Raw genomic sequence first — 16667 nt, forward strand, 5'->3', positions numbered from 1 at the left:
GTGGAGAAGTTTAAAGCCGGGTTTGGATACAAAAAGATTTCCCAAGCTTTAAACATCCCAAGGAGCACTGTGCAAGCGATAATATTGAAATGGAAGGAGTATCAGACCACTGCAAATCTACGGAGACCTGGCCGTTCCTCTAAACTTTCAGCTCATACAAGGAGAAGACTGATCAGAGATGCAACCAAGAGGCCCATGATCACTCTGGATGAACTGCAGAGATCTACAGCTGAGGTGAGAGATTGACAAAGGAGGAGACAAGTCCTGCCTTGCTTGTGTCTCACGTTCCCCTTGCTAGACACTACAGCTCACAGTGGGTGGGCTTCAGTGACACAGGCAGTGCTGTCAATCCAAAAGGTACTGGGCAGGATTGGGTATGGCCAGCTGCTGATTAAAATCAGCATCCACACTATGCAACCCTTCTTTATTCCACTGTGGTACAAGCATGCACAACCCCTGCAACTGTTCTGAATTCAGGAGGGGTGGAATATTGTTGCCGCATCATTGCAGGAAGCTGCATTAGGTGTGCAACAGGTATTTGTGGGATTTTGAAGGGGGAGAAAACTGGAAGAGCAGATTCACTTAGAATTAAGTGCTGTACTACATTTTCTTTACGTGAAAGGCCAAAGTTCTTTCATTTCAATAGTTTTTTCACTGAAATAAGTATATGCATTTGTTTGCTTCTGATCAGTGACTGCACAATCGATGTAGTCATATGTTACATTACGCACTTGGCATTGAACCACACTTTAAATTTTTAGTAAGTTTTAAGTTCACACACACACATTCTTTTTTTTTTTTTATATTCGGTTTTAAGTTCACACACATACATTTTACAAACATTCATTTGCAGTCAACACACTGTGAGCAAGCTGCACAGTATATGCCCAGAAAACTTCTGTGTACATACCCTAAAACCTGCACATCTCTTTGGAAGTGAGGAGTGACTATGAAGGATGTATAGGGTGGGGGCTTGGTAAGGGGACTTGTAAAAACAAATGAGAAAGATTAGATCAAAGTAAAAAAGGGTGACAGATTGTGGGAGAGGAAACAGCCATAGCTTAAAAAAAGCACTAAGTGAATAGGGAAAGGAGGATAAAGTAAAAACAAAACACAGGAAAGTACAGGAAGAGCATACATTTAGGAAAAATCAGAAGGAAAGCGTATATTGTTGTAAATAGAAGTAGCTCAAAAAGAATCTGTATATATACACTATATGTACACTCACCGATCTCTTAATTAGGTACAGAGTGCTAGTACCGGGTTACCCCCTTTTGCCTTCAGAACAAATTCATTCTTCAAGGCATGCTGGAAACATTCCTCAGAGACATGATAGCATCACACAGTTACTGTAGATTTGTTGGCTGCACATCCATGATGCAAATCTCCCGACTACATCCCAAAGATGCTCTATTTGATTACGATCTGGTGACTGTGGAGGCCATTGGAGTACTGTGAATTCATTGTCATGTTCAAGAAACCAGTGGTGAGATGATCTGAGCTTTGTGACAAGGTGCATTATCCTGCTGGAAGGAGCCATCAGAAGATGGGTACACTGTAGTCATAAAGGGATGGACATGGTCAGCAACAATACTCAGGTGGACTGGGGCATTTAACCACTTAAGCCCCGGAGGATTTGGCTGCTTAAAGACCAGGGGTTTTTTTGCAATTTTTTACTGCGTGACTTTAAATGGACAATTGCGCGGTCGTACGACGCTGTACCTAAACTAATTTGACGTCCTTTTTTTCCCACAAACAGAGCTTTCTTTTGGTGGTATTTGATCACCTGTGCGATTTTTACTTTTTGCGCTATAAACAAAAAAAGAGTGTAAATTTTGCAAAAATAACAATATTTTTCAAATATTTTATATGAAATTCCCCCCCAAAAAAATGTAAAAATCTAAATTTTTTAACATTTTTGGCCAATTTGTTTTCTGCTACCTATGTTTGGTAAAAAAAATCGCAAAAAGTGTATTTTGATTGGTTTGCGCAAAAGTTATTGCGTTTACTAACTAAGGGAAAGATTTCTGTCATTTTTGGTGTTTTTTTTTTTATAACGCGTAATGGCGGCGATCTGCGATTTTTTTTGCGGTACTGTGACATTGCGGCGGACAGATCGGACCCTTGACTGACATTTTTGACACTTTTGGGGTTACCAGTTACATTACTGCAGTAATCAGTGCTATACATATGCACTGTTACTGCAAAATGACACTGGCAGGGAAGGGGTTAACTTTATTGGGGAGGGAGGGGTTAAGTGTGTCCCTAGGGGCGTGCTTTCTACTGTGATTGGCTGTGGCTACTAGTGTAGGAACAGTGATCAACGGTCCTACGTAGTAGAACTGTAGAACTGTCTGAACACTGTTTCTACACAGGGGAGAATGACAGGCGGCTTGTTTACATCAGCCGCCTGACGTTCTCCCTCTGTACCGACGATCGGCGAGTGACCGGCGGATATCGGGTCCGCCGGTCACACGCACTAACTTCCCTGTGAACGAGCTGCGGCTGGCGCGCGCCTCCGCGGGCGTGCGCCCGCCCGCTATTGGCTTACAAGGAAGTGACAGGCAAGTGACGTACCGATACGTCACTCTGCCTGGCTGGGGCTGACCGCCGCAGTATATAGTCGTGCGGCGGTCGGAAACCGGTTAAACGATGCTCAATAGGTACTAAGGGGCCCAAAGTGTGCTGAGAAAATACCACCACCACCACCAGCCTGAACCGCTGATACAAGGCAGGATGGATAAATGCTTTCATGTTATTTATGCCAAATTCTGACCCTACCATCTGAATGTCACAGCTGAAATTGAGACTCACCAGACTAGACAACGTTTTTCCAATCTTCTATTCTCCAATTTTGTTGAGCCTGTGCGAATTGTAGCCTTAGTTTCCTGTTCCTAATGGACAGGAGTGGCACCTGGTATGGTCTTCTTCTGCTGCAGCCCATCTGCTTCAAGGTTTGATGTGTTGTGCATTTTGAGATGGTATTCTGCATAGCTTGGCTGTAACAAGTGGGTATTTGAGTTACTGTTGCCTTTCTATAATCTCAAACAAGTCAGCCCATTCTCCACAGACCTCTGACATCAACAAGCCTTTTTCATCCACACAACTGCCACTCACTGGATATTTTCTCTTTTTCGGACCATTCTCTGTAAACCCTAGAGATGATTGTGTGTGAAAATCCCAGCAGATAAGCAGTTTTTACTCAGATCAGCCCATCTGGCACCAACAACCATGCCACGTTCAAAGTCAGTTAAATCCCCTTTCTTCCCCATTCTGATGCTCCGTTTGAACTTAAGCAAATCATCCTTACCATGTCTAGATGCCTAAATGCATTGAGTTGCTGCCATGTGATTGGCTAACTAGCAATTTGTGTTACCAAGCAGTTAAACAGGTGTACCTAATAAAGTGGCTGGTGAGTGTCAGGGAGCTGATGGCAAGCCTGACATGCAGAGGGTGGCCTTACAAGATCCAGAGGAAGGGACACAGACAAGTCACCTTGGTGGAAGACACAGGCTAGCCTGAGGTGCGGAATCTAAGTGCCAACCGTTTTTTTACCAGAGTCTCAGATGGTGAGGATGGACTTTGCTGTGTGTATAGCACCAGGTCGCAGTCTTCAGGGTCGCGCCATCAGTGGGTGAGCAAGTCCAGATCCGATGGCGGATAAACAGACAAGGATAAGGCAGGAGGATGATCACAGGACAAGCTGAGGTCAGGGCGGGCAGCAGACAAGCAAAGTAAAAGACAAGTCGGGAGGTCAGTCAGGGATACAGCAGGTTTCAGGATCAGGAGTACAGGAGAAGCTGCAGACAAGACAGCAAAGCATGATTGTGGCTGCTACCCTTAAATAGGCCATTTGAGCGCCAACTGCAATAGCTATTGTGTGCGCATTGGCGCGTGGCCGGGCAGACAGGCGTTCGCGCCTGCGCACTCCAGTGTGCCTCAGCAGTGCCTTAGGGGAATGCTTATTGCGTTCCTGACAGTAAGTGTATGTATATATACGTATATATACAGTATTTCACAAGTGAGTACACCCCTCACATTTGTGTAAATATTTTATTATATCTTTTCATGTGACAACACTGAAGAAATTACACTTTGCTACAATGTAAAGTAGTGAGTGTACAGCTTATATAACAGTGTAACTCAACACACAGCCATTAATGTCTAAACCACAGCCAACAAAAATGAGTACACCCCTAAGGCCCCTTTCACACTTGTGCGATTTACCGAGATTTTGCCGCGACTTTTTGCCGCGATTTTGACTGGGCTTGAATGTCTTTGGCCTCAAAATCGTGTCAAAGTAGTGCAGGGACTACTTTGAAGTCGGTGCAACTTCAAGTCACACTGATATGAATGGGGCTCATTGAAAATAATGGAAAACGACTTGTCATGCGATTTTGAGGTCCAAAATCGCGGGACAAGTCGCACTAGTGCGAAAGGGGCCTAAGTGAAATTGGGCCCGTGTCAATATTTTGTGTGGCAAACAGAGGAGGGTTGGGACTTTGAGTGAGGCAAGTGAAACACAGCTGATAAACAGATGTAATATAATACCAATTTATTAGTTGTTGAATAATGACAAAAAACGAAAATAGATATCCCATATTACAGAAATAAAGAAAGTTGGTTAATGATAAGAGCTACTAAAATTGCATGACATCAGATAAAAAGCAATATAAAATTCCAATTGGTGCACCATCATACATTAGATTGATGTGTAAACATGTAGTAAAGATGTAGCTGCATCCAATAAAAGCTTGACGCGTTTTATGCGCTAAACACACTTCCTCAGGAGCAGATGCAGGACATGGATCTGTAAATAAAATGTATGTATGAGTGTCTGTAGAATTTCCTAATTATCCCAAAAATAGGGGAGGGAAAAAGAGGGGGGAGGGGGAGAGTCTATCTCCCGCTGATTGTAAGTCAGACTACGGACTAAGACTTAGATGCCATTAAAGTTCATGTGCGTGTAAAGGCAGGCGTTCCAATACTTTTGACAATATAGTGTATGTGCAGTTCATAAAAATAATAGTATATCTTATTGATGTGGGTTAATTTTATTTTTTTCTATTAATATATTGCTTCAAATGTACAGTATACAAATGTGTCTTCTACTTGGGCCAGCCATACATGACTCAAATCTCTGCAGGTTCAGCAGGAAATGGCCGAGATTTGAAACATTAATGGGCAGGCTGAATGTACCAAGTTGATCGATCGATCAACTTGGGTACAACCAAGGAAACTTGGAATAGGCAGCTGCACACCACAATGGGATACCAATAAAAACATCTTTATTGTAATGTAGACAGATACAGTCACATGAATGAACACATCTTGGGCTTAGTAAAAACGTATGGTTATCCCATTGTGGTGTGCGGGTGCCTATTCCAAGTTTCCTTGTTTGTCGCAGTGGCACCTATGGGGTTACCTGCTGTGTGATCTCCTTGGCTCACCTGGAATAGTGATTTCTCTTCTGTATTCTTGCCTTGGGTACAACCATCCTGCCGGACGGATTCTCTTGCGATTATCGCTAGCTGCTGCTATAGCCGTAGCAATATTTACTGTGTCCTCCCAGCAGGGATGGCTTCCCCGTCCGCCTATGCCCCCCTGCCTAGAGAAGACAACAACTGATTCCTCTGTCAACACTGTCCATGTTGATGGGGAAATCGAGAACATTTCTTTTCTGCAACCCATGGTTGCAGGAAAGAAAAATTGCACCGTTTATAGCCAGCCTTAGAGTTGATGTACTGTAATTGTGGGTTGCCAGCAGGTTTAAGAATGACAGGTAGAAAGACACCTGCCCATCCCCCCCAACAGTGTAAATCGGAAATATCATACATTACACCCACCCGACAGGAGGAAATGGTGCATGACTGTCTACCACTTTGATCCCTCTTCTCACGTAAGGTAGGCTTCATTTCCTCACCTTGAGATTTTCAAAGAAGGCGGAAAAGTTGTGTCAGCAATAATAAGCTCTTCCAGTATCAAAAGCATTTATTATCACCCCATGAAGTAGCCCCGATTGGTCCAATCCTTGCCTGAGTGGTGTACTGGGCTGTAAGACCAGGTGCAGATTTATGCAATTTATGTCCTCCCTGCTTTTTAGCTCATCCATCTGTTCAGATTGATTGAAAATAACACAATGTGGCTGGGTGTGATTGCATTTATCTTAATAGCCATGCAGCAAGGGTCAGAACTGTTCTTCCCAAACGTATAGATAGGGAAACCACTAAAAGGAGATTTTTTTTTAGGAATACTGTAGATATGTAAGAACAAAGATGAAACCCGCATTAATCGATCATTTTAAATGTTGTTAAAATAGCTCACAGAACATGTACAGAAAATATAGTATGGTTTCCTTTTAAAGATCTTGGATTCGGTGACTAATGCAGAACTACGGGTATAATAGGAAAATGATGGGAGAGGATAAAATAGCACATTTTGTAGTCTGCTGTAATCAGCATGTTTCATTCTGTTTAGAGACAACTGAAGAAGGGCTAATTGTTCCTGCTGTTTGCGAAAAGTGCAAGCTTTCACATTTACGGCACTTTTTTTAACATGAGTAACAATCCACTGGAGGCTGCACGGAAGAGTGTGAGCTAGTACTTGCTGTAAGACAATTGTTTATACCTTCTTCATCCTGCTGTGGAAAGTAAGTAAAAAAATGTGCAGTAAATGTAGAAGAAAGCCATGTACAATCAGAATTAAATCTGGCAGATTGGATAATTTACCAAAAGCCACATGATATGGCCAAGAGTATGTGGAAACTTCTCCAAATTATTAAATTTAAGTACACAAATTAAGGTATATTAAGACATTATTTGGTGTGGAGGAACTCAAGTGTCCTGACCCAAAGTGTATTAAAATCTTTTGGGAATAATTGTAATGTCCCTTTCAATGTAGGTCTTGTTAATATGATGGTAGATGATACACCCAAGGTGTACTAAGCTGCGCTCACCTTAAAGGTACAATTGTGCAATAAATAATAAAATTATCATATAAAGTGCATGAATAATAAAACTCATCAACTATTTGCAAACCTGTGTATACAAAAGTTAATACACAGAGATAAATTGTATAAATCGTAATAAATAATCCTGAAAAAAGTGCATATAATAAAGTGCATCAAGAGTCAGTGGATAAATAATACATGAATATAGCCCCAAATAAATAAACGGATAAAATAGTGCAATCTCCAAGGGATAAAACTTCTTCACAAGACACAGATCTTCAATCCCTTCACCACAAAAGCACCCAGTGTATGAATGTGCTTACCAGAAAGCACCGACCCCTTAATTACAGGGGGTCAATGCAAGCAGAATGGTTCAATGCGACCAGACTCCGAAATGAAAGACCAGGCCCTCCAAAGTTATCCACTCCACATTATTTATCCACTGACTCTTGATGCACTTTATTATATTGACTTTTTTCAGGATTATTTATTACGATTTATACAATTTATCCCTGTGTATTAACTTTTGTATACACAGGTTTGCAAATAGTTGATGAGTTTTGTTATTCATGCACTTTATATGATAATTTTATTATTTATTGCACATTGTACCTTTTAAGGTGAGCGCAGCTTAGTACACCTTGGGTGTATCATCTACCATTCCATACGTTTTTACGATTGAGCCGCAGCTCCCCAAATTTTGGTTCACACCATTATATTGTGCACTTCTATATTTTTATATAAATTTATATATATTTATGCTTTTATTCACCTATGTAGTTCACATATATATCACTAATTGAGCTGTTCACACACAAATATTTATTTATTTTTCGTACAATTTGCACTTTTATCCAATAGCGCAGGTACTTTTGGCGCTTAACGCCATTCGTTTATTATTCTTGTTAATATGATCAATAACAACCTCCTGTGCTGGAATGTGCTGTTTAGCGTCTGCTAGGTTTTCCATTCTTCCAACCTGTAGGTCTGGAGCTATGATACCTTGGCGTTCTCTCAGGACTCTAGTGGTCCTTCACACAGCACTACAAAACCAAAAAAAAAAAAGAGGGCACCCCAGCCTAGCATATTATATTCACACACACTTTATTGATGAATAAAAGCAAATAATATACTCACAAACAGTCAATAGGCATATCATAAGCCAGATGTGACTGTCATTAGATCCACAAAGCTTAGCTTGTAGCATAGGAATACCCTTCAGCGTCTAATATGGCTTATGCATTTCGAGGGGCAACCCCTCTTCCTTAGGGGGTGAGAAGGCTGAATGCAGTAAGACATGTGTTGTCTATCCCTTACCTAGGGCTGATGATTTGCTGACAGTAAATGGAAAGGCACAATTATTTTCAACTCTAGATTTGGCAAGTGGTTGTTAGCAAATCCCAGTGGAAGACAAAGGTTAGTCAAATAAGTGGAAGTTATAAACTGCCCTTATAACACCCATGGGATTGGATTGGATTTATAAACACACCCACCACCTTTCAATGTACTATGGAATATCATCTGGTTGACTTACATTTTGAACATTTACTTATCTGGATGATGTAATATTCTCCTCCTTTCATTTTTTTTTGAAGAGTCCCTTTAGCATTTAGAATTTTCATAAGATTAGCAAGGCTTGGATTAAAGCCACTTAATGTAATCTGCTGAAAACTTCTATTGAGTACTTGGGACACAAGATCTTCCAAGAAGGAGTGACGCAAAACGAAAAATAAAGTAGAAGCAATTGACAAATGGGAAGCCCCAAGAACCATTGCAGGGGGTATGAGCCTTCCTTGGCTCGGTGGGTTACGATAGAAGATTCATAGGAGAGTTTGCAAGCATAAGTCCCCTATCCAAGAACTATTGAGAAAACAAAAAAATCAAAATAAATGGGGGGAAAAAACAACCAAAGGCCTTTGAGCAGTAAAATGATCACTGCCATTCTACTGGCCTATGCTGACTTTCCGTCTTTACACCAACACAAGCAACCAGGGGCTAGGGGCTGTGCTATCCCAAGTACAACAAGGTAATAAACATTGCCCTATAGGATAAGGGGATAATTGGGTGCAACCACAGGGTAAGTACTATATAATAGAACCGCTGGGGAGAGCTGTGTGCAAGCAAGAATGGCCTTTTATAGAGGGCATACCTGGCATGTGAGCACCTCCTAAGATGCAATTGCCAGGCCTGAACACTGTCACCTGACAAGTAAGAAGTTAACTCAGTGTAAGCTTTGACACCATCTGACATGGAAACGAAGCTAACAGAGTTAGGGTTCCTGCCTTTGATGAATGAGAAAATGAAATGAGGGAATGTACAAAAAGTATTGTTATAAAGCACACAAATGCCGTTTTAGGTGCAAGAGTGTAAATGTGATCCCTAGCCAGTGTTTCTGCATACCGCAAGTTGCCTGTTTTATATTGATATCAGGCAGAAACCGATTTAATTCATCTATGGCAATGACATTTTGTTGCCTATAACACAATCAGACTGAAAGTGCCAAGTTCCAGCTTCGTAATTTGCTCTTGTGCAAAAGTACTGATTTGTGAGGCTCTGTGAGTTTAGGAAATCAGTAAATATTCTAGATGCCAGTAAAATATACCTCTGTCTGGGAAAGGACAGGATCAGCAGAAATGAAGAGCGCAGTGCTGAGTATATGAAAACAATAAATAAATGATTGGGATTAGATGGGGTTTTAATATACTATGCTCTAGACATTTTTGAAAATAAGCTAAATATATTAAAAAAATATATTATGTTCTGCACACTACACAGGCCCACAGTCTGAATGTATTATTTATACCATTCCACGACAGCCTATGCATAAAATATTTTCACATTTAGGAACATTAGCAGGTTTGCTGCAGGGTGGGACCATTTCATAGGCAGGAAACTACATAATGCCAGCACACATCCTGACCTTCAGTACACTGAGGAATTCCGCATGCTGCCCTTCTTCCACACCTTTTTTTTTTTTTTACTAAATTAGACGGTTTTATTATCATAATTCAGTAAACCAAAATGGAAATCACTGTACTTACAATTACACATACCGGTGCCACAGTTTTTATATAAATAAATACAATGAATAATTTTACCACTGGGCATAAAATGAATAGTCTACAAATATAATAACTTTACCTTATAACAAACTTATAAATACGGTAAAACCTTGGATTGAGAGTAACTTGGTTTGAGAACGTTTTGCAAGACAAGCAAAATTTTTTCATAAATTTTGATTTGATAAACGAGTGATGTCTTGATATACAAGTAGAGTCATGTCACAACTGAGTATTAGGCCCCTTTCACACAGGCGGACCGTTCAGATCCGCCTGTCCGTTTTTTTGGCGGATCTGAACTGTCCCCCTATGCATCTCTATGGGGGATCGGATGTCAGCGAAAGACATGTCCGCTGACATCCGATCCGACCCGTCAAATCTGGACGGATGGAAACCCTATTTTCCATCCGTCCAGCGGATCGGATGAGAACGGACCGACGGTTCGTTCCCATCCGATTTCCCCCATAGAGATGCATGGGGAACTGACAGCTGTGTCTCCGCATACAGCGCGGAGACACAGCTGTCATCCTGCTGCTCAGCGGGGGATCGGCGGCTCAATCCCCCGCTGAGATAAACGGAATCCGTCCGACGGACGGATAGTGTGAAAGGAGCCTAAAGGAGAAGAGAGGCGCCTCTAAGTGTAGCAATATGGTTACATTTAATGAAGGTTCAACATTTAGCAACTCACATGGTTGATTAAAGAGTCATATCTAAGTATGCAGGCATCCGGGGTAAACTGTCCACATAGACCATCCTCCTAACTGCCATCATCCTCATCCTTTCCACACTGCACTCCACGAGCGCTTCAAGCCTCGCTTTCAGATCGCACTACTGCAGGGTAGTCTTCCCGGTCACGACTGCAGACTGATGGCAGTGAGAGCCAGGAGTAAGGAGGATGGTCTATGTGGACAGCTTTACCCCAAATGCCTGCATACTTAGATGTGCCTTTTTTAATCATCAACCATGTGATTTGCTAAATGTTGAACCTTCATTAAATCGAACTATATTGCTACACTTAGAGGCTCCTCTCTTCTCTTTTATACTCTGTAGCGCCTGCTGGATTTGGCTTCTAATCCCCTTGTGGAGGCTGCCATTTGTGGATGGACATTTTATGGTTACACAACCTATCACATTACAATAATCTTTTTATATGGACTATAAACTGAAGGACTTATGAATAAATGGTTGTGGAATGAATCCTCTGAGTTTCCATTATTTCTTATGGGGAAATTAGCTTTGATATAAGAGTGCTTTGGACTACAAGCATGTTTCCGGAATGAATTATGCTCGCAATCCAAGGTTTTACTGTATAATAATAATTTGTCAGCAATCTGGTGATCTGAGAACCTATGTTGTTGATGCACAACAGGCATTCCCCACACTCTTACGAAAGTAGGAAGGTAAAAAAACATGTATTATTAGGGTGACATTTTTGCTGCGCCACATCTGCTTTCCCATAAGCTGCAAAGGCAGCAGACAGGGATGTACACGTGTCGTGATGCATACCGCAAATGACATCCTCCCATCCCTGTTCATCTCTATGGAGCAGCACTGCAACCACCATGCAACCATGTGCAATGCAAAAGGTTTGGGATTTTAAAACAGTGAAGAAGTGACATAACACTACTTCATTGCCTATCAATTGCTCTCTGAAGAGCGATCCACCACAAATCGCACTTTAGACAGTAAAGCTTGTGTAAACAAGCCCTTACTGCAAGCTGCTTGTGGCCTATTATGTACAGCAGACCTCCGTCAGTCTCCAATCAGATTCAAACTGAACTTTCTGGTGATACAGAAGGTACAAAGAGGAAGTTGTATAGCATAGATCTTAGGAGGTACACTCCCAGTGAGTCTGGAAGTGCCCTCTGGATTCACAGTAGGTTTCAGAGATCCCTGGTTAATTTGAATTAACTTTTAGCACAGTTAGGGCTCTTTCACACGGGCTTTCCGTGTGAAAGGTCCGCTGCGGGACTTTTTTTTTTTTTTTTTCACGGAGCGGATGACATTTCTGTCATCCGCTCCGTAGGTCCGCATATCATCCCATCCGTTTGCGGATGATACAGTGGGTACGGAAAGTATTCAGACCCCCTTAAATTTTTCACTCTTTGTTATATTGCAGCCATTTGCTAAAATCATTTATGTTCATTCTTCTTCCTCATGAATGTACACATAGCACCCCATACTGACAGAAAAACACAGAATTGTTGACATTGTTGCAGATTTATTAAAAAAGAAAAACTGAAATATCACATGGTCCTAAGTATTCAGACCCTTTGCTCAGTATTTAGTAGAAACCCCCTTTTGATCTAATACAGCCAGGAGTCTTTTTGGGAAAGATACAACAAGTCTTTCACACCTGGATTTGGGGATCCTCTGCCATTCCTCCTTGCAGATCCTCTCCAGTTCTGTCAGGTTGGATGGTAAACGTTGGTGGACAGCCATTTTTAGGTCTCTCCAGAGATGCTCAATTGGGTTTAAGTCAGGGCTCTGGCTGGGCCATTCAAGAACAGTCACGGAGTTGTTGTGAAGCCACTCCTTCGTTATTTTAGCTGTGTGCTTAGGGTCATTGTCTTGTTGGAAGGTAAACCTTCGGCCCAGTCTGAGGTCCAGAGCACTCTGGAGAAGGTTTTTGTCCAGGATATCCCTGTACTTGGCCGCATTCATCTTTCCCTCGATTGCAACAAGTCGTCCTGTTCCTGCAGCTGAAAAACACCCCCACAGCATGATGCTGCCACCACCATGCTTCACTGTTGGGACTGTATTGGACAGGTGATGAGCAGTGCCTGGTTTTCTCCACACATACCGCTTAGAATTAAGGCCAAAAAGTTCTATTTTGGTCTCATCAGACCAGAGAATCTTATTTCTCACCATCTTGGAGTCCTTCAGATGTTTTTTAGCAAACTCCATGCGGGCTTTAATGTGTCTTACACTGAGGAGAGGCTTCCGTCGGGCCACTCTGCCATAAAGCCCCGACCGGTGGAGGGCTGCAGTGATGGTTGACTTTCTACAACTTTCTCCCATCTCCTGACTGCATCTCTGGAGCTCAGCCACAGTGATCTTTGGGTTCTTTTTTACCTCTCTCACCAAGGCTCTTCTCCCCCGATAGCTCAGTTTGGCCGGACGGCCAGCTCTAGGAAGGGTTCTGGTCGTCCCAAACGTCTTCCATTTGAGGATTATGGAGGCCACTGTGCTCTTAGGAACCTTAAGTGCAGCAGAAATCTTTTTGTAACCTTGGCCAGATCTGTGCCTTGCCACAATTCTGTCTCTGAGCTCTTCAGGCAGTTCCTTTTGACCTCATGATTCTCATTTGCTCTGACATGCATTGTGAACTGGAAGGTCTTATATAGACAGGTGTGAGGCTTTCCTAATCAAGTCCAATCAGTATAATCAAACACAGCTGGACTCAAATGAAGGTGTAGAACCATCTCAAGGATGATCAGAAGAAATGGAAAGCACCTGAGTTAAATATATGAGTGTCACAGCAAAGGGTCTGAATACTTAGGACCATGTGATATTTCAGTTTTTCTTTTTTTATAAATCTGCAACAATGTCAACAATTCTGTGTTTTTCCGTCAATATGGGGAGCTATGTGTACATTCATGAGGAAGAAGAATGAACTTAAATGATTTTAGCAAATGGCTGCAATATAACAAAGAGTGAAAAATTTAAGGGGGTCTGAATATTTTCCGTACCCACTGTATGTGGACCTAATGTAAGTCTATGGGGATTGCGGATGTCGATGACACCGCTGACATCCGATTTTCCTTCCTTTCCGTTTTTTGAACGGAACAAAAATAGGATTTTTTCAGTTCCAAAAAACGGAACAGAACTGACAGGAGGAAAATCGGATGTCAGCGGATGGTATTCCGCTGACATCCGCAATGCCATAGACTTACATTATGTCCGCAAATCATCCGCAAAAAAATAGGATGATTTGCGGACACACGGAGCGCCCGTGTGAAAGGGCCCTAACAGTGATGAACAGCTCTAATAAATCACTGATTTGTTTCACTTCTGGAAAAAGTGAAACCGAAATGGTTTTTGGTAATTTTTTATTTTTTTTTACACCAATGACAAAGAATCTTTGAGAGTTCCCAGCTCAACTTATCAGCAAATAAGCTACAAAACAAATTATGACTTGCTGTTGAGGCTAGTTATAGATTGGGACAGTTGCTGTTTGTATGTACTGTTGGTTATTTGGTGAGGGGTGCACTGGACACCTTTTGCTGATATGGTGCTTTTTGCTGGGTGTCCAATGTGTCCCTGTGCCTTTAAGGAGGAGTGGGATTCCTCCAGGCAAACCTTCCCTCAATCTATCCATTATTATATGTGTTCCTACTATGGAGGCTCTCAAAATGTATATAGTTAGGATTGCAGATAACACTGGGCCTTGTCGCAGTCTCTACAGCTTACAAATGTATTTGCAAATGTGTGCAAACGAAACCTGTTTTTAATGCGATTTATTAGACAGCATAATTTGGTTTGCTGCTTGTAAGTTGAGCTGGGAATTTGTTTTTGTTTGAAATGCGTCGCCCTCTTATGTGCTCCTTGCTGCTAAGGCCAGTTATAGGTTGGGGCAGTTGCCATTTGTTTGTACAGTATGAGGAGAGCTCAGCTTAAAGCAGAAGTAAAGCCCACTATAAAACATTTTTTAAGGCCCCCCAGGTGGGTTATGCCATAATCTGCTAGTATGCACAGCATATTAGTACATTATGGTAGACTTACCTGCCATATGGTGTCCTTCAGCGCAGTGCTGGGACCGATCCGGCGGGCCCTCGGCACTTCTATCTTCGTCCAGTCTTGCTTCCGGGTCCCATGCTTTCAGCCATTTGATTGGCCAGGCCACGATGACGCCACTCCCGCAAATGAGCACCGAGTCACATAGCTAAGGAGCCAAACTGGGCCTTAAATGTTCAATGAACATGACAGCTTACAGACAGAAGGATGCCTTTATGGCAGAAGAGACCAATAGGGGCTCCTCGGTCTCAAATACCCTGCCTGTCAGCCACTTGTTTATACAACAACTTTACTTCCACTTTAAAGTGGAAGTAACTTGTTTCTGGTACGCTTACAATAAAGCGTACCTGTAGGTAAAATGAATATCTCCTAAAACAGTGCTCATTTAGGAGATATTTATTTTACCTGCAGGTAGGCTTCCAGTGAGCAGCAGCGCATGCGTTCTGAAGGAACGGCACGCCATACCTTCAGTGCTCTGTGCCATGGCCGTGACTCTATCGTGGCTCGGCCAGTCAAACAGCCTGAGCCTGCAAACCTGGGAGTAAGATGGGTAAAGATAGAAGCCCTGGAGGGCTTTCGTTTTAAGCTAAGTATTTCATAATGTGCTAGTATGTGATGCATACTAGCAGATTATATCATTGCCTTTCAGGGAAAAATCTTTTTTTTTTTCCTTTAACAGTATACTACTGCTTTAAGCTGTTTGCCTCTCTATTTCTGACTAAGAATCTGGACTGAGCCCACTGAAAAATGGAAACATGAAGTAGGAAGAAAAGGGGATGAGTCATTGCTTTTTCATATATATAACTCTTATGAGGATTTATATTTTTAATTTCTTGTATTCTGTTTTATTTCAGCATGAACACAGATGTCTCTTCCATGATCGTGGAGATTCTTAGTCTAGTCGGACGTCAATAGTCACCTAGATGCTCGGCAGCCACAATGCAAGTCATACAAATTTCAAATCGTGTGCAACATTTTTTTTTAAAAAAATGCAAGAAGTATGTTGCAGTGTTGAAATGTACAGATATTTAGGCCTGGTTCACACTAGTGCAATTTCAAATGTGACTTTAGTCGCACAGAATCGCATGACAAGGGAAATCACATTGTTTTTAATTGTGTCTGTTCACATCAATCTGAAAAAGCATGGAACGATTTTGGAAAAGGTTCCTGTGCTACTTAGGTGCAATTCAAGTGCGATTTTGGAGCCATAGAATATACAAGCTATATGGTATCACAGCTGTGAGAACCTAGCCTTGTGCATACATTTTGTTTATGCACAATATGCTGATACACTATATTACCAAAAGTATTGGGACGTCTGCCTTTACACGCACATGTACTTTAATGGCATTTCAGTCTTAGTCTGTAGGGTTCAATATTGAGTTGGCCCACCCTTTGCAGCTATAACAGTTTCAACTCTTCTGGGAAGGCTGACCGCAAGGTTTAGGAGTGTGTCTATGGGAATGTTTGACCATTCTTCCAGAAGCGCATTTGTGAGGTCAGGCCTGGCTCACAGTCTCTGCTTTAATTCATCCCAAAGGCGTTCTATCGGGTGCAGGCCAGTCAGATTCCTGCACTCCAAACTCGCTCATCCATGTCTTTATGGACCTTGCTTTGTCCACTGGTCCAAATTATTTGGTGGAGGGGAGATTATGGTGTGGGGTTGCTTTTCAGGGGTTGGGCTTGGCCCCTTAGTTCAAGCGAAGGGAACTCTTAAGGTGGCAGTATACCAAGATATTTTGGACAATTTTATGCTCCCATCTTTGAGGGAACAGTTTGGGGATGGCCCCAACCAGTGCACAAAGCAAGGTCCATAAAGACATAGATTAGCGAGTTTGGGGTGAAGGAACTTGACTGGCCTGCACAGAGTCCTGACCTCAATCCAATAGAACACCTTTGGTAAGAATAGGAGCAGAGACTGC

At 42.0% G+C, this 16667-nt stretch overlaps 1 protein-coding gene across 1 annotated transcript in view; it reads left to right on the forward strand.

Moving 5' to 3' along the window:
• The window catches only part of ULK4 (unc-51 like kinase 4), a 1112493-nt gene extending 1096768 nt beyond the window's left edge, over positions 1 to 15725 (forward strand). Inside the window, exon 37 of the mRNA XM_082258381.1 lies at positions 15600 to 15725. Coding sequence (XP_082114507.1) covers positions 15600 to 15660 — 61 coding nt within the window. The 3' untranslated portion in view covers positions 15661 to 15725. The remainder of the gene's footprint in view (positions 1 to 15599) is intronic.
• The last annotated feature ends 942 nt before the right edge of the window (positions 15726 to 16667 follow it).

Source organism: Pelophylax lessonae (genome assembly GCF_965119305.1).
Source record: "Pelophylax lessonae genome assembly, chromosome: 5".
Taxonomy (NCBI): domain Eukaryota; kingdom Metazoa; phylum Chordata; class Amphibia; order Anura; family Ranidae; genus Pelophylax; species Pelophylax lessonae.